An 18,527-nucleotide genomic window follows, 5' to 3' on the forward strand; every position below is an offset into this window, starting at 1 on the left:
GGCAACACCAAACATATAATCAGCAGTCTTTAAGCAGTTGATATGCAAGTGCAGCATCTGCCACAGCAGCAGGACGACACTGGTCCGGTGAGTAGGGTACCGAGTGGGGTTACCGCTCCCTTTGGAGGAAAAGCAGTGATGGGGGGGGGGGGAGGGGGGATAACCCCTTCTCGTTCCTTGGAACACACACATACATATATATATATATATATCTATCCCGATTAGGAGAACCCACAGAGAGCACTCGCGTGTCCGATCTCATCTAGGACCATCCACCCTGAACAGAAACCTTTGCTGGGGGCGGAGATGGGAAACAAACATTTCATACTTCTGGTGGACTCTGGTGCAACTAAATCATGCATCATGGAGGGACATTATCCCTCATCATGAAAATGTCTTGACGCATAGGGATTCTCTGGGGCCATTTCCAAGGTTCCAAACACTGAGGATCTGGATGTAAGGGGGAGGGTGGAGTAGGGTGCACCCTTACTATATTCCGAAAGTTCCCCTGTTAATTTACTGGGCAGTTGTTCTCAGAAAATTAAACATGACAATATCATTTACAGATCGCAGTAAAGTTTGCTCCATGCCTGGGATGTGCGCTATAAGAGCGATGTTGAGAATACACACAATGGCAAGGGAGGTGATAGTCCGCGGGACTCCTGTGGAGCCTGACATGTTCATTTATGGTATTACTGTGCTTGTGGAGGCGGTGCCTCAGATTGCTAAACCGTGTTGGCAAGTGCCCACAGATTTCATTTTTTCATCCAGCTGTGTAACCAGCGGTGGTGGCAGGAACAAACTTATCGCTGGATTTACAGGGATTGTTGGTCTCCAATAAGAGGGTTGTCATGTTAGGAATTGACAGACAGGTAAGTGGCGCACACTGCTCTGTATATATTCAAAAGTACAGCTAAAAGAAGTGACGGATGACGATTTGTTCGAGAACAATGATAAAGAAAAGATGGGGAGATAATATTAGAGATTTGTATCCTGTGACCTAATGATACAGTATCAAAGGGTGCAGTGCCCATGATGGCAGTACTAACCCCACCTCTATTTCTTGACGAAGACTTGCAACACGTGCCGTCACAGTTGTGGACTACAAATCTGCATGATGTGGGGCGCAAGAAAGATGTGACCCCTGTGCATATAACACTCTAGCCAGGTGTGGTGTTGCCCAGGGTAAAACAATATCCATTATCAGAGGAGGGTATTAGAAAGACAATACAGGCCTTACTGGACCAGGGGATCATTGTGCCATCAACGTTTCCGTGTAACACAGCGATTTACCCTGTCAAGAAATCAACAGGGGGAAATTGGAGAATGATCCAGGACTTGCGCCCCCCTCAATGATGTGGTACAGAAGAGAATTTCCAGTCGTCCGAATCCTGCGACAATTTTATGCAGCATCCCCAAAGAAGCCACATACTTCACTGTAGTGGACTTGAAAAATGCATTCTTCTCGATTCCACTCCATCTTGAGTCTAGGTATCTCACAGCATTTACACAGGGCCAGATCCGGTTCGAACATACTAGGTTACGTCTGGGGTACTGCGAGAGCCAGAGCATTGTTAACAGAATACTGCACGCTGATTTAGGGAATATTCAGGTGGCCAGCACGATTATTCAGTACGTAGACATCTGTTTGTGTGCAGGTACAGTGAACAGCACTGCCAAAGAGATTCTATTGCACTCTTACAATTGCTGGCCTACAAGGGGTACAAGGTTGACAAGGCCAAGTTGCAATACTGCCAACAAGAGGTTCTCTATCTGGGACAGTTCATATCAGCAAATGATAAAAGGATACTACCACATAGGGCAGTGTCAGTATGCGCCACCCCCTGATCCCGCCTCAGTTAAAGAAATGCTGAAGTTTCTGGGCCTGTGCAACTACTGTGGGTCATGGATCTTAGAGTATGTGGCATACACAAGTCCACTTTTGCAAGCCTTACGGAAGCACAAAAAACAAAGGACAATAAGTTACATTGGACGGAAGACATGATCAAACAGTTTGACGATTTAAAAGAAGTCATTAGTTAGGCACCCGTACTGGCCACCCCAGACGATAAGCAGGAATTTGACTTGTTCTCACATTCAGATGGCCAGTTCATAACTGCAGTGTTGACACAAAAAAGCACTACGGGCCATAAGCCATTGGCCTATTACAGTAGCATGCTGGATTCAGTGAGGTAGGGGCATGGACATTTTAGCTAACCACAGGTTTCACACTTCTTTTTCTATTGAAACACTACTTTATACAGTTCCCTGGCCTAGCAACACTAATCCTTCAACTACCCAGCGGCTTTGCTGTTAATAAAGCTGGGTGCACAAATCCGGATCACCAGCCAAGACGCATACCGGACCTATTCAACAGAACAGACGTACAGCAAGTCTGCTCTGCCAAGCATTTATTCGGAATATGCTGCCTTCTTTCATCATCAAGCGGCTGCGCGATCACTACCTGGCACTGTGCAGCCTTGTAGCGCAGTTGCGCAAGTAATCCGGCCCCCGATCGCCTAGTTCACTCATGCCATATTCACGCTGCATGAGTAGGTTACCTCGCAACCTTGCAGACGCTGCAATATGCATGCCCCTTATTTAAATATGCAGCCTTCATTGAACACCACATTGCTGCCCCACCACTATCCGACATATAGCAGTCACATTGAACCGTTTTGCGATGCACCTAAACAAGATCACATAGCTCACTCGTGCTACATTCACGCCACATTGGTAGGTTGCCTTTGCTCTATATGGCAACAAATATGCTGTAGTACCAGTGGAGTACTCCCCACTGGTCACTCCAATCATGTTTTAGCGCAATTCATGTGCCATCTAGCAAGTTTTACTATACGGCGCACAACCATGCGGCCTCCATAAATGTGTCTGTGATCTTAGTATAGAGACAAGGATACAATTGAATAGGTCTAAGGGAAGATCACCTTTGCACTCTCCTTCACACCCTGTGTTCAAAAACAATTGAATACAGAAACTCAGTTTGTGGTCCCCTATTAGGGAATCTTCCGAATTTTATATAAAAGGTACAATAAAATGCATTGGTTGACAACTTAGATTTTTCGCCAAATTTTTTCCTAAAACACACATACAGAACGTGATGACAAGAGCATAAACAGTTGATGACTAAAATGAGCCAATCGCAGCTACATCAGCAATCATGACTCCGATTTTCTTATGCACTCAGAGTTCCAGCACATTCCGTGATCTCGAATTTGGTTACCATGGCAACCACTACCAACATGTTACCAGACTAGACCACAATTATGCAAAGGTCCATTGTATCTACCCAAATTGTTTATTTTTCACTTTGGCACCCTAGCAACAGCATTAGTTACGCTAAGCTTCCTGTTTTCCCTGCCACGGAGTGACTCAGCATTCCGCACAGAGCCCTGCAGAACACGGTATGCACGAAGCGGCCCGCGAGCGAAAGAAACTACAAGGTATGCATTGAATGCCGCTACCATTCTTACACGAGTCACTAGTGTGTGTCAGGTTACTCATACTTTGACCTCTTTTAGGACTGTGAACTTCATGAAGATATCGCAGATCCCAGTCCCTAATGAGAGGTAAGCTCTCCAATTACAATCACAGGAACAACATATGTTTATTCATTTTCGTACGTGCTATATTCCATTGATGCTCTTGGGGAGACTATATTTTGTCACCTCTTATTTTACCTTAGGAACTTCGTCAGGATTATTTACCTGAGGCTATACTAGTGCCTGGTGGAATTTCCTCCACATAGGTAAGCTGTTTATTTCCCCCCCCTATTTCACACATGGTACAGCAAACAATTTAGTTGAATCTATATTATCCTCACTCAAGCTCTCTCCTAAACAGTTTTCCTTTCCCGGTTTACAGCACTCCACGATTTCCCTCATACAGACTTCGTCCTGATGAATGCCGTGGTAGACACGAGGCTCATCTAGCCTGCGCAGACGGCAGAAACACCCTGGTGTAGACGCACCTTTTTATTCACAGTGCAGCATCACTTATCAGAAAGAACATTGTGTTTTTTTGTCTTGTTTAGAATATGTTCAGTTACACCTACCCTATTGCTGTCTATTAGACCATGACAGTAAGAGATTCACCCCTTGATTTGATACACAAGCATTTGACTTTATTTCTGTTTATGCTCTTGTGATTACGTTCTGCATGTGCGTTTTAGGAAATAATTTGGCAAAAAAATCTAAGTTGTCAACCAATGCATTTTATTGTACCTTTTATAAAATTGAAAAGATTTCCTAATAGGGGACCACAAAGTGAGTTTCTGTATTCAATTGTTTTTGAACACAGGGTGTGAAGGAGAGTGCGAAGGTGATCTTCCCTTAGACCTATTCAATTGTATCCTTCTCTCCAAGTAGCCCTCGTGGGCAGAATAGGTTCCTCGCCAGGAGCCCAAATTCGTACATCTATGTAGTCTTAGTATAGACAATAAAAGCAGCAGCTTAAAAATACGAGGTGGTGTCACCCCAAGCAGTGTCCTTAAGACGCCCTATTTACACTTCTACGTTTCTGAACCACTTACAGCACCTAGCTGACCCAGCTCTGCTGATCCTGGATATTTATTGACTTTACAGTAAGTCCTGCGCCTGTCCGAAGCACTCTACCAGGTAACTGAATACTTAAAGCTTGCCCGGTCTAAAACGGATACTAATAGTCGATTCTCATGACTAATGAGGTTCAATAAGCCCTTATTTCATTACTCTGCAGCAACCACCAGAACATTTTTGAAACGCGCAACTGCACAGACGATAGTCTGTTTTATTTCTCAGCTCAAGACACAGAAGAAATAGTAGGTAGGTGACAACCTCAGATACTAGAGCCCCTTCTTCATTGATCTTACATACACCAGATACACCATTCTGACACAATTTATTTGTTTTTACCTAGATTCAAATAATCATCTATCACCAAACGTGTTTGATAACAACTTCCCACTGCCCGTAGCACCAGTGTCCGGAGGAAAGTTCAGAGGCTTTTGTTTCAAACTGTGCTAACCAGAAAATGTTTTCTGCTTGACCCTTGAACTGGAAACACGCAATAGTATTGACAGATGTAATGTGCGGTTATTGTTTGCAGTACATAAATTCACACTTTTGTTACTAACCTCACTCTTTTATGATGCAATGTTCGCATGTTGTGAATGACAACTCAAGTCATATGTTTATTTTTTAATGTGATACTTTATTCAGAATACATTTTAACATTACTTTAACTTGTTAGTTTGCTCATGCATGGCTAAGTAAATACATTTTAGCCCTCTGTTGGTTGTTCGCACTACCTGTGCGTTGAAGGGAGAGATAGCCTTGACTCATGTCTTTTGTTGAACTGATACAACCCTCCAGAGTCAGATTCAGCCCCCCCAACAAAAACAAAAAATAAAATAAAAAGATAAATAAAAGAGGGTACTCAACCATTTTTTTCAATACAAAAAAGCACTATGGGCCAGAAGCCATTGGTCTATTATAATAGCACGCTAGATTCAGTGAGGCCGGGGCAGTTTGCGTGCGAACAAGCTTTAGCAACTGCTGCTTTTGCAATAGAGAAAAGTTCTACAATTGTTATGGGGTGCTCAGTTATGTTGTATGTGGAACATTCTCTATTTGCCATGCTAGAAAGATCAAAGTCCACCCTGACTAATCAGAGATCTTCGGTGTACGAGATTATTTCAAAGCCTCACATTCATGTGGTTAGATGTAAAACAGTGAATCCGGCTAACTTTTTAACAGTTATGCCCACTGTCGAAGATCTAACAATGCCCGGCTGTGCCACATAGGAGGGGGAGGAGGATGATAATGATATCCCCAAAGCAAAGTATTGCGCATTGACGGAGAGTGAGGATCTCTTCGTCAACGGGTCATCCATAATTGATCAGGAGGATGGGTAAAGATATATACAGGGGCAGCGGTGGGTGGTACAACTTGAGGAAGTGGAGCATGAGACAGTGGTCTTGAAAAGATTGCCCATGCACTATTCTGCACAGGTGGCAGAACTCCTAGCGCTCATCAAAGCATTGAAAGAGTCTAAAGGGTGCCATGTCACAATATACTCAGACTCGGCATATGTCACAACAACTGTGCATGGCGGTCTATCCGGCTGGAGGGGGGGTGGATCTCCAGTGCAGCATGCAGCGCTGCTAGCAATGCTAATAGAAGCATTCATTATCCCAGGCATCTGTTGTGGTGGACAAGTGCGCCACCCATACCAACGGGACATATGAAATATCAAGGGGGAATGCAGCCACTGACGCGACAGCCAAATAGGCGGCTTACACGCCAAACAAAAACGCCTGATGAGTATGTTGTGACTGCTCCACCAGCAAGCGAACATCCAGCACCTTACACAGCATTGCCCTACTCCCAGATTATCGAGTTACAAGGAAGGGCACATGAAAGGGAGACAGCGTTGTGGTTACGGAGAGGTTGAAAGCAATCTTCAACAGAACTATTTTCTGCAGACTTATCTCATTCAAAATCTCACACAACCATCTCTCGCACAACAACCCACATGCACTTCACAACACCGCAACAACACATAAGCAACATCAACAGCACACGAGGACTGACATCGATCCAATACTCACACCGAAGCTCAGTACCCGGTGTATACCGAGTTGAAGCTGCCAACAGAACACCACTCCTCATTATCCTACTCCTGCTTCACCTACTAACCCATCCCACCTTCTCATTTGCAGATCCGCCAGAGCGCCTGGGGACCAACTCCGTTAGTGATGGTGCGCGTTACAAATACCTTTAACATTTAACTATTATGAGACAAGAGCTCTGGAAAGATATTAATGCCCTGGGATCTCTTAACAGTAGCTTTTGAAAGGTTGCATTACTCATCCAACAGTTCAAAGCAGCACATAGCAGCAGCTATACAGGAAGATTGGTTTATACCAAATATTCAGGAGCGTATCACAGAAATGGTCGTACATTGCACAACATGTAAAGGTTTCAGTACAAGGATGACACGACGGACGTTATGGAGCACCTTGCCACGTCCTACTGCGCTGTTCCATTAACTACACATAGATTACGCCGACATGGGCAAGTGTTGCACTGGCACCAGGGATCTCATAGTAATGGTTTGCCCTTTCTAAAAGGTTGGTGGAAGCAGGGCAGTATGCTCACCCGGATGCCAAGTGGGCTGCTAGATTTTTGGTACGCGAGGTTTCCACTCGATGAGGTGTGTGCGAGGTTTGAAGTACAATGGCACACATTTTTCAATGCATTGTTTCAGCATGTCACAGCACTACTTGGCATCAAGCACCGGATGTGTTCAATTTACAACCCACATGCCAACGGCGTTGTGGAAAGGATCAATGGACTTATCAAAAGTAAACTACCCAAACTGTATATCACGTTGAATAACTAGGTGCACTGTTTGCCCCTGGCCCTCCTCAGCCCAAGCACACCGCCCAGCAAAGACCACCATTTGTCACCTCACAAAGTGGTCACTGGTTGGCATTTTCACACCCCCATATCGCCTGTAAAAAGAGCTTCAGGCGCACATAGGGCAGCAGCAGTGTTAGGCGAGGAGTTCAAAGATTATTTTAGCACACTAACTAGGGCAATTAAATGCATCTCCGGACAGATTGCACCTCCCAGGATTGAGACAACAAACACTGTATGTAGCAACCATGACGGCAACAGATCCCAAGCACATGACCACAAAACCGCTGCTGCCTGGTGATTTCATATAAGTTTGTAATTTTGTGCGTAGGTGGAATGCTTGGTTCCACGGGCCCTACGAGGTGGCGTGTTGCACTCCCCTTACGGTGAAAGTGAAGGGCAGTACAACACTACAATGGGGGAAACAGTGAAAATGTAGGAGATGGTCTAATAATTTCAAACAATATGATGTAATTTTCGATAGCATTGTTAAAGCCGGCATCCCTGAGAGCGTGTATAGAATGAAAAGAGAAGTATGAAGAAAGTAGGATACGTATCAAGGGTTGGGTTTGGATGTGATGGAGGATATCCGTCATCTCGAGTTAACCAACTCATGCTATTCCCACATGAGTGGTGTGGGAAGAAACAATGTGAAAGGAAGCTGTTGTGTGTTCACTCATTTCACACACGTCAGGCGATCTCAAGGTGTTAGTACCACAAGCAGTTCCAATTATAGGGGAGCAATACCTAGTTCTTCTTGCGCTAAGCAGAATAAAAGGAATGTTCCAGGCACAGTGTGCAACTGCAAATGGTGGGTCCAGATATTGTATAGTGCAGCAGAGATTAAAAAAACATCAAGTGTGTGGAGTTTACGCCCTTTCACTATCTGATGGTGAAAGGGCGTAAACATGTCCATAACAACTGGCAGGACACCACACTACCTTGCCTGGCAGAAGGAATGGGAAGATACAGCAAGGAAAGGATAGCACAGGTGGCCAATTTCTGTGCACAAACATGGACAGAGCAAATCACAAAGCTGACGTCGATTGCAGAAATGGAAAAGCTGGTGCGAGTTCTGAAGGAAGAAGAAGAATATAGACTGTTTCTGTAGCAAGGGTGCAGTCTTTGTCGGCTCCAACGTACGTTGCACCAAGACTCTCCTGATAACAGTCATGAAGAAGGGAAAAGCGGCAATGATGGATTACTACTGGGTCTGTGGCCAAAAAGCTTACTTGCACCTACCACCATCATAGAGGGGCTGTTTGCTGGCCACATTGCACTCAGTGCTATTATTAATCTCAGAACACCTGAGGGGCGCACTGCCTGTCGAGGGGCCAACTTGTCTCCCCACATTCGAAAATTAAGATAAGGGCCTGTTGCCCACACAAGAGTTCCAGATCCTGCCAGGAAAAGGACAGTTCCAACAACTAAAGAGGACGTAAAGATTGAATTGCATATCCAAAGACACTTCCGCATTGCTTGCTGAAATACCGGAAGAATATACAGGCTCTTCAGCTCAGCAGAATCCCTTTTCTCATCTTTACTTTTGCGAGGAGTGCAGGCCGCAGCAAATGGTTGCAAATCGTGAGATGGGAGCTGGTCCAGCTCGCGAACGATACAGAGAACGGGTTCAACGTGATCAAGGTGGAGTTCCGTACATTGAGACTTGACGATGCAAAAACGATGTGTTGGACATGTTAAGAGCAATGGGAGGAGGGTTATGCAAAACATTTGCGATTCCTGCTGCACCGCGAGAGACAAAAGATATTGAAGTACAGACGGATATCCCACAAAGTGGCCCCAAGTATAAAATGCTCCCTATCCTGTATAGAGGTGAAGTTGACCATCTATACCACACTATCATTTCTCCACCCCATGACAGAGAGGTTTGGATGCACCTGGTATGGGGTTCGGGGGTGCATCTATATGACTTGCTCACCTAAGGAATATGGACGTGCAGGGGAGAGTTTGCGGTCAGTATTCGGGGTGTGGGTATCGATAAAGGGAACAGAGCCATACTTGGAAGCAGTAACAAAAGGGAGGGGCATAGAGAAGAGGGCAGCCCCATCCCACGCTTGGAGTGAGGCGAGATGCATTTAAAACACTATGATGTGCCAGGGGGCACAGTGAAAGGACCATCTCCCAATACAGAGGACCCCACTTCAATATAATCAAATATAAACAACCACAGTGTGGTGCAACAGTGCTATTTTTGTGCAGATATTAGTAATCATAGGTAGAATGCAGCATTGTATGCACTAGATCTAAATTGCGAGACGAGGGCAATCTCCAGCCATGCTTAAGCTCAATCGACAACGCTTATTCATTGTTCTAACAGTGTTGCAACAATGTGTTTTACTCAAGAGGAATCTGCCCTAGAAGGCCGTGATCACAGACCAGCGCCAGGTGTGCATGTTTTCTCACACTGGCCAAAGCGTGACCCGGCCCATCCCGAGGTGACCACGAGTTGACAGTCCATATAATATGGACTAAACCTTAAGATCCCTGAATTCCATGGCACCAGGTGCCCGCTGACCACCAACCCCAAAGGAACTAGTCCTGAAATGTTCAAAGAGAACAGACATTGCACATCGTTGAGCAACTATCATACAATTCATATTGCGTGTTGCTGGGAGGGATACATTATAGTTCAAAACGAGGGTGGAGACCTTGGAGTCGGATGGCGTGGAAGGGAGTGTGTAAAGTGTGTGTAGGTTAGAGTGCCCCAGAAACCTCCCTTGTGCCCGTCATGAGGCCTGCTAGGTGCACGGTTTAGTGATCAAGCAGCATTATGTTAGGAGTGTAGTTAATTTGTTCTTCGACGTGAGAAAGTGATCACTGCAGCATCCACGTGATGGAAGACGTACAGACTGGGCTGGAACCAATGACCTGGCATCTATTATGGAGCAGGCGGATCATGATAGGTGCACACCAACCAGCTGCATAGGTTTCTACTGTATGTATTGCGTCATCTACGACAATGTTTTCCTTTACAAGAGTCTGCTTGTACTACTTTTCGGCAGAATGTTCTTAGCAGCAGAGTTCTTTGCTGTTGCTCTCATCTGCGTGCGAGATTAAAACTGGTTATCCTTACAAGATCGACTTGGGCCTTTCTTCCCTAGCGGGTTGTAATCTCTCTGGTGCAAGTGTCCAGGGACTTGTCTTCAGTATACTATCCAAATTAGCACCCCCCACCCACTTAGCGTAGGCAGAGTAAGAGGATCCATATCCCTGCCCCCCACTTCTTAATCAAAGCACAATGGCTAACCAAGAGGAGGTGTCTCTTCTGGATAAATGTTATATCAATCCCAGATCTCCAAGTAATCCCAGACCCTGCATCTTGAAGTAAAACCATTCAAGCCACGTATATTCCAGGGCACACATTTAGCCGTCCCACACCTTACAATATATCAACCATAAACTCTGTCCCGTCCATGTGGGGCCTTAACTTTGAGTCAGCCAACCCTTGAGGAAAGTTAAAGTGCAGTCCCCATCTCATTCCCACCAATATGCACCAACAAGTTCCTGCAGCTGCCATTGCTTGCCTCCCAGCTGTATACTAGAGTCTAGCAAACATTGTATAACCATAACTAAACAGTGTTCTCGACAGCAGGAATCCATCAGAGGGACCCAGAGCCAGAAAGCGACCATTAGCACGCCAAGTACAGTACAGAGCGTCTAACTAACCAGGACACCATCTGGCAGGGAGGCACGAAATACGCAAAACATACGAATGGGGACTCTAAGCAAAATATATCCACGACCGTGCCTGGAAAGAACACTTGTATATAGAGCAACTAAGAGGCCGGGATATGATTCTTGTTTAGGTGAAAAGCAAGACTACAAAGTGTATTATAAGCATAACCAAGCGAACACATCACTTGGCTGGAGGTGAAAGAATTCAATTCACATCCATAGTACATTAGAAAAAATATATATTTATTAATTCATTAAAATATACCATGAGAGTTGTAAAATCTCATAATGTATCAAAAATAGGAAACAATAAAAAACAATTCAGAAGAGATAGAGAAAAAAGCTGCTAATAATTCAGTTGAACACAATTCACCACTAACAGTGTACAACAAAACCAGACCCACTCATATCACCAAATACTCCATCCATACTGCACTCATACATACCTAAAATACAATGGTGATCACAAAAATGCAAAATGTGCATAAACATAAACCACAAATTAATTGGGTTAAAAATAAATAAATAAATAAAGCACCATTCACTAAGTCTAGTCAGTATTAAACATACTGCTAGAAATGAAGTTTCTCAAAAATTAGAAAACTTAATGGGTCAAATTAATTGACAAACAAAACATTAATGAAAGGGCGAATCAAAAAACCGACATGTTTCTTCATTATTAAGTTGATTGTGTAGAAATTCATCAGGGAAAACGAAGGTCTGAGGTCTTCGCGATAGAATGGTACAGGATTGTTACAAAACACTGTATGGCTGTCTTGACCTGCCACTCTCCTCTAAGCAGACTCCCAAAACACTGGATGGTCTAGTTAATCACAGGATGCTTGGTCAAACACATCAAGACTCTGGGTTGTTCATGAAAGTTCCTCGTCTAAAAGACGTACGCAAAACTCTTGGTTGCGATTAAGCAATACTGCGCGTCATTGTGCAGGTCAGAAAGAATCACTAGTCCGATGGCAATGGTTGTGGTTGTGCCTCAAAGTCAGCATATAGTAGTTAGTGCGTGTAGTAGCGTAAACCCCGTCAGCACACAGGTTACTGTGGCAGAAATGGCAGCTCGGAGATCCGCTGCTTCTGTCTGTTAACCGTTTTCCCTCCCAAAGCAGAGGTGCCAGAGCTACAAGGCCGCGACTATTATCGGCGCAGCAGTCTCTCCCCCACCGGTCCTTGCCGCTTAACCTGGCGCAGTCACTGGGGAGGTTCTGGTAGCCACAGAAGGACGGTCTCCGCAGAAGAAGGCCACGCCTCAGTGCTCCTGCACCACCTCATTGTAGTTGTCTTAACTCCCTCCTCGCCCCGGCATAGGTCGTTAAGATCAGGGAGGCACAAAATATACAGTTTTCGTAGCACAATGCCAGTTAACCAGAACTACCAGTGTGCCATGTGGTGTTCCAGAAATATATGCATAGTCCAACCCCAAGTGGGACTATACTCCAAGGGACACTTTTTGCTGGTCGCACCTTATATTTGAACTGCCAGCCATTGCGCTAAACCATCCCAGATTGTGCCAAATTCCCCATCAAAGGGCTCAATGTCCAAAAATCCCACAGAAGTCATTCCCAAATCCGCCATTCGTGAGAGCGAGCCCGTGAATGATTGACGCAGCATGCGCTCCCTTCTCATATGTAGCATCTGTAAGGGGTCAGAAATGAGAGCCGGACAAAAAGTGGTAGAGTTTTTACCATCAGACTTCTTTATTAAAAGGAAAGGGTTGGATAAAGGACTCTCTGCCCCTATCCTGAAGAAAGTGTCCCTGCCTAGGGAACTAAAAAACAGTGTCTCTGATCGGCAAAATTATATAAACTGTCCTCGTCTCCAAAACATATCTGACCCCCGCACTTAAAATGAACATCTTAAGAGTAAGGAAAAAGTGTCTCCAACTTATGTTTAACCAAAATGTTGAAAAGTGAAATAAATAAATAAATCCACCACACCACATAGTTCCTCCAAAAGAGAAATCCTTGGATCCAAAGGGTAGTTCTCTTCCCCTGGATTATTTCAGGAAGGATGGCAAAAATGTCTTACCCCAAATAACGTTTCCTTAATGAGGGCCAGAATGTCTCTTGCAATCAACAGTTTCTCAAGGTTGGCACAAGTGTCTCCTTATACAACTGCTTCAAAGATGGCAAAGTGTCTCTCTTAAACAACTGCTTTAACAAGGACTTCCTGGCATTCTCCCTTATCGGGAATTCTTCAATAGTTTCCTCAGATCTCCTGGTATACTCTCCTGCCAGGTATCTTTCCCCCAAAAGGCCAACTGCCTGATGTATCCAATTAATCAGGTCTTCAATTTTTTTCTTTATTTCCTAGTATAGTAGAGTTGTACCCTGTACTGTCTATACTTCATTAACTCCGGATTTAACTTGTCCCAAACTTCCCCACATGGACCTCTCTCATATGAAGACTTGTCCAAGTCCTGCTTCTTAACTTCACCAATACTTATTTGCTTAGGGCAATGCTTGCTCCAACATTTCCCCATATGAACCTCATCTATGGAGACTTGCGCAAATCTGGTCCTTCAGCGCCTTCACAACATTCATCTGTTTGTAATCGCATTCCCATATTGATATTTCAGGCATGAGGAATTGTACAAATTCAGTCTAAGTTACTTGATTGATCTTCAAAATACACGTTCAATTGTCTGTGTGCTTGTTGGTACGCCCCGGGGTTCCCGCCATCTCTGGGGCAACACACTGCTGTCTCATGGCATTTCTGACCTCCTGCACGTCTCTGCAGCGAGGCTGGAATGCAGGCATGGCATTCTCTGCCTGCCAGACCCACTTTCAGCTCTTCCCCCCCACGGTTTCGTATTCACTCGCTGGTAAAGTGGCTGCTTTTCATTCCAACCGTGTCATGCACAGCTTTTCCTCAGCTGCTGGGCCCCTCACAGCTTTTTCTTGGAGCCTGCCACACTCCTCTGGGTCTCTCGCCACTGCGGTGCAAATTGCTGATAAGCGGTAGCTAGGTAGCACCTGTCCTGTCACTTCAACACGGCCTGCTCCCTTGCATCCGCCATCACCTGCAGTTCTGCGTTCGGCTTTGGCCAGGCCGAGTCTCCCGTCTCCACCTTCCGATAGCCAGTGAAAACATCTTTCAATGTCCAGTGCACCCGATTGACCTTGCAACAAGTAGTCCACACGTCTTGCTTATGGTTTCTCTCAGTCCTCATTAACTCCTTTCTCCCTCTTCCCTTTTAAAAAAAATAAAATAAATAAACTTTATTTGGTTAATTTTCAAGTATAACAAAACATGTTCCAACAGTGCACCACATGTTTCCCGTCCCCAACCCCTCCCCCGATGGTAAAATAGGAGGATGTACAACATTCGTACGATTGTGCAAAAGAATCAGCATAGGGCACCTGCCCAGGAAGTGGAAAGATTGACAAGACATTAAGCATTGATGTAAACCGCTTGGACAGTCTCAGTCCGGTGCGGACATTTGATAGTTGATGTAGGGTCCCCCATATGTCCGCGGGCCTCGCGTGAAGGGGCAGAGTCTTGATAAAGTTTGATTCAGTGTCTTGACAGTATGCTATGTCTTGTAGCCATTGCTGTGAGGTGGGGGCCACCCCTCCTCAGGTCATGGCAACCCTCCATCTTGCTAGTACCAGCAGCAGGCTCGTTAACCTCCTCCTGAGATTGGCAAGTCTCTGGTGTAACCTAGCATTGCTACCTTGGGGCTATGCTCCATATGTTCGCCCACTATTGTGGAGGTTCGCTCCAGTGCTTCCCTCCAGCAGATACTTTATTGTTGGGCACTCCCAAGCCAGATGTAAACAGGCACTCCCAAGCCAGATGTAAACAGTCTGCTGCAGGTGCGCTGCATCATTTGCATGTTGCTGGTATGGTTGGACGTGGACTGCGGAGTCTGCCCGGGGTGCGGTACACCTGGTGTAGAAGTTGAAATATATCAGTTTATAGCGCGAATTTAAGGACACCTTCTGGGTTTGCCCCAGGACATATGACAAGTCTTCGTCCAGAATCGTGACTCCCAGCCCTCCAACCTTAAGAAGACCCAGCCAGCTCCTGCGGGTGGAGGGCTGGCTGCCAGCTGCCGGCCCCGTCCGAGCACCGATCGGGCGTTGCCGTGTCCAGCTGGGGGGCACCTCGCCTGAGATGCTCTTATTAAGCGGGGTGACCCGTCTGCTCAGGAGTGCCATGGGCCCGTGTGGAGCAGACAGGCCAGTGGGCAGACTGCCACAGGCCTGCTTGAGCCATCCCGCTATCTGACTGGGCCTGCTGGCTGGTGGCGAGGTCCGAATTTATACAAATCTGGGGCCGAGCAGGGCCTGATGGGAGAAAGGAACTGTGCTACAACGTGCTCTTCTGCCGGAGCTTCCCTCACGCGGGACAGGCAGCTCTGCAGACCCTGCCTTCTCACCCTAGCTTTGCGGGGCTTCCAGAACTGACCCCAACCCCTGCCCTCTTGCTTGCAACTCATACTTACCTGTCAGCGGAGAATCTGTGATCACAAAGGCAGATCTCCAAGGGTGAGGCTCACCCATTGCACATCAGATTTGCTGACCCCTGCTATGTCCCCAAATGCGGGATACTCAACTGCCTTATTTCTGGTAGTGGGGGACTGCTTTTGCACTTTCCCCTGATTGATTTGTGAAAGAAATAAAAGGTAAAGTGTGCACTAGGCCTGTTAGGTTGCATACTTTAAGATTGTGCTCACATAGCATTTATTCAATTAGGTACACGTTTGGGTGATCGCTTTTCCACATTTTATCTGTTTAATTGAATTATGCTTCTTTCATTACCACAGAAGTAATGTGTATTACAGAGATAAGATGCCACATGTATGTATTGGGAAAACTGCACATGCTCAGGCAGAATCAATCATGCTTTGTACAGGACAATGTTGTCCTAAATTGGGAACAGCCAGCATAGATATGTTGCTACAGAGGCATATTTTGGGCACAACCAGCATGACAATGTGTTACATCAGTGACAGTGCCGTCTTACACTGTGGACACACTGATCATTAAAACGTGTTGTGTTGTAAAATGTCCCTGGCTGCTGTTGGTGACATGACATTTTCATGTTCCCCTCTAGAAATGATTGTAAATTTATGGCTTTTTGGTCACCTTTTCTGCTGAAAAATGCACCATTTCAACCCCATATTTGAAAAAAAAATTCTTGGGGAGGCAACCCAACGAAACCCTCCCTAGATCCTTGTAGCTCCCTCGCTACGCTCGCTCGCCCCCACTAATTCAGAAAAACACGTACACACTGAAAGAAATCACAAGCAACTAACCTTTGATCACTGCCCCCCGACACCAAAAGCTATCTTTGGGACTGCATGGCTATCACTGCCTGTGATGCTATTGTGTCAAATGTCACACAATATCACTTTTTAATACATTGCTTTGGGTGAGGTTGTTAACTTTTGGCTTGCCGGCCCACTGGATGACTAAAAGTTAATGCTTCGGCCCCACATTCAAAAAAGTTGGGCAAGCCTGCTCTATGCCATGCCTTAGAGTATCTAATGTACGCTTGTATGTAGTTGAGAATATTTATAATCTGCGTACTGTAAATGATTGTTCCATTATGCTCTAATGTTGTTTCCTTTCTTCGCCCATTTACGACTTCCAAATTACCCTACCTCTTTTTGCATCCCTCCAAGGCACTTACATGCAGTTTTATTGTCCAAAACGCCAATAGATAAAATAAAATATAGGAGATGTTGGAGTTGGACAGCACATATTAAGATGAAATAGGCCAATGATAAACACTATGAATCACGAACCAATAGATTGTTCCGCTTAGAATTACAAAAAAAAAAAAAAAACAGCGGGAGAATGCAACAATTTAAGCTAGACAAAAAGTGAAAATGTCCCTAAAAATGTGTTTTTTTAAACGAACACCTGCAGAAACAAGCAAGCAGTAACCACGCTTTTTAAAAAACGATAACACCAATTTAAGTTAACGTACATTTTGTTTTCCAGATTTCAACGATAACAAAAAGGTTTCCTCCGTATGCAGTGCTAAAGGCTGCGAATGTGCAAGATAAGGTAGGGTCTGCAATTTGCGGATCTCCAGATGTGTTTGACGACGACTCCCATGATTCCTCACCATACTCTATGCTGGCTAGGACTAATGGGATTTGTAGTCCACAAATTTGACAGCAATGACTGCAGAGACTTGATAGCTTTTAAAAAAATGAATGTTAAATTTATAAAAGATACATATCAAGATTACTCAAATATTCCAAGATTTTCCAAGTTTACATGTGTAATATAGTTGTGCTGCAAGAACGATTTAGAATGACAAAATAATTCAATATATTGGTCATTAAACAAAGTAACTGGTGCTTTAACAACGAACGTGGGACACCCAGTACATAAGTTTAAAGTAGCTAATAATCCACTTGAAATAAAACAGAGCCAAAACATACATACAGAAACGAGCTAGAAAACCTTGACGTTACGCACTATACCGTAAAACACCGCAAACCAACCCGTTTCCCATTACTACTGGGTAATAATTAAAATGTTCGTTTAATTACACACGGGAAAATATAGGCGGATGTGCAAAAATGCTATATATATATATATAAATAAAACACACACACATCCCACCCCCCCCCCACTCCTCCGGGAAATTGGCCGCGTTTCTCCAAACCTACCAACTATTTTCTTGACTTGTTTCAAGAACTGTAATAACCAAAGCAGATTGTATACATCGCCAATGAATATATACTTCTGGGAGACTTAAAACCAACACGTAACTATAACACCGACAAACTGAACGATTTATAAAATATGGTTGAGAACAAACCCTGCATCCATCGAGCAACAGGGTAAAGGTGAATTAAACAAGAGATAACACACAAGCAATATGTTCGGTTGTCATATCTGGCAGAAATGTCCCCTTACCTCTTTGGGCACCAGCTGATGTTCCTCGCCAGGCAGCATGTCAGCTAAAGGTCAAGTCACACTGTGAACCTCAGTCAGGAACAAGAACGAAGTACATGCATCTTTAAAACTAACCGAAAGAATGAACAAAAACAAACTCTGACAGCTGAGACTTAAAACCACGCAACGCCAGGATCTGAAAGCCAGCCTATCACTATCACAGACAGTCTGGCAAGATGGCCGCCATTCTCGCGACACCTTTGGAAAGGGTAATTCAACGCACTACAAGACATTTTGGTACGGGATAATTAAATATACAGCATAAAACCCCTAATACAATATAAACATAGAAGAGGGATCGGTATGAAAAGAGCTTTTGCCAGGATAGGAAACAGAAAACGTAACAGCCATCTTGGGGTGGAGTATGTGTCCCATTCTACAATGCAGTGTTAGGTAGAAACACAAAACGAATCTACCAACAAAGAAACATTTTTGTTAGTTTTAATATTTAGATTTGTCATTGTCGGCAGTGATA

General features: G+C 44.7%; 1 protein-coding gene and 1 non-coding gene across 4 annotated transcripts in view; one reads left to right on the forward strand and one right to left on the reverse strand.

Moving 5' to 3' along the window:
• Window positions 1-18,201, reverse strand: part of USP47 (ubiquitin specific peptidase 47) — a 2,970,466-nt gene extending 2,952,265 nt beyond the window's left edge. For all 3 annotated transcript variants that reach the window (XM_069623643.1, XM_069623644.1, XM_069623642.1), the window contains exon 1: window positions 18,014-18,201. In XM_069623643.1, coding sequence (XP_069479744.1) covers window positions 18,014-18,052 — 39 coding nt within the window. In that variant the 5' untranslated portion in view covers window positions 18,053-18,201. The remainder of the gene's footprint in view (window positions 1-18,013) is intronic.
• LOC138505306 (U1 spliceosomal RNA) lies at window positions 15,572-15,735 on the forward strand. The gene has a single exon (XR_011280118.1). It is a non-coding gene; the product is annotated as a U1 spliceosomal RNA (small nuclear RNA).
• Window positions 18,202-18,527: the final 326 nt, after the last annotated feature.

The sequence above is a fragment of the Ambystoma mexicanum genome, chromosome 11, assembly GCF_040938575.1.
Source record: "Ambystoma mexicanum isolate Mex_15411 chromosome 11, UKY_AmexF1_1, whole genome shotgun sequence".
NCBI classification, from domain to species: domain Eukaryota; kingdom Metazoa; phylum Chordata; class Amphibia; order Caudata; family Ambystomatidae; genus Ambystoma; species Ambystoma mexicanum.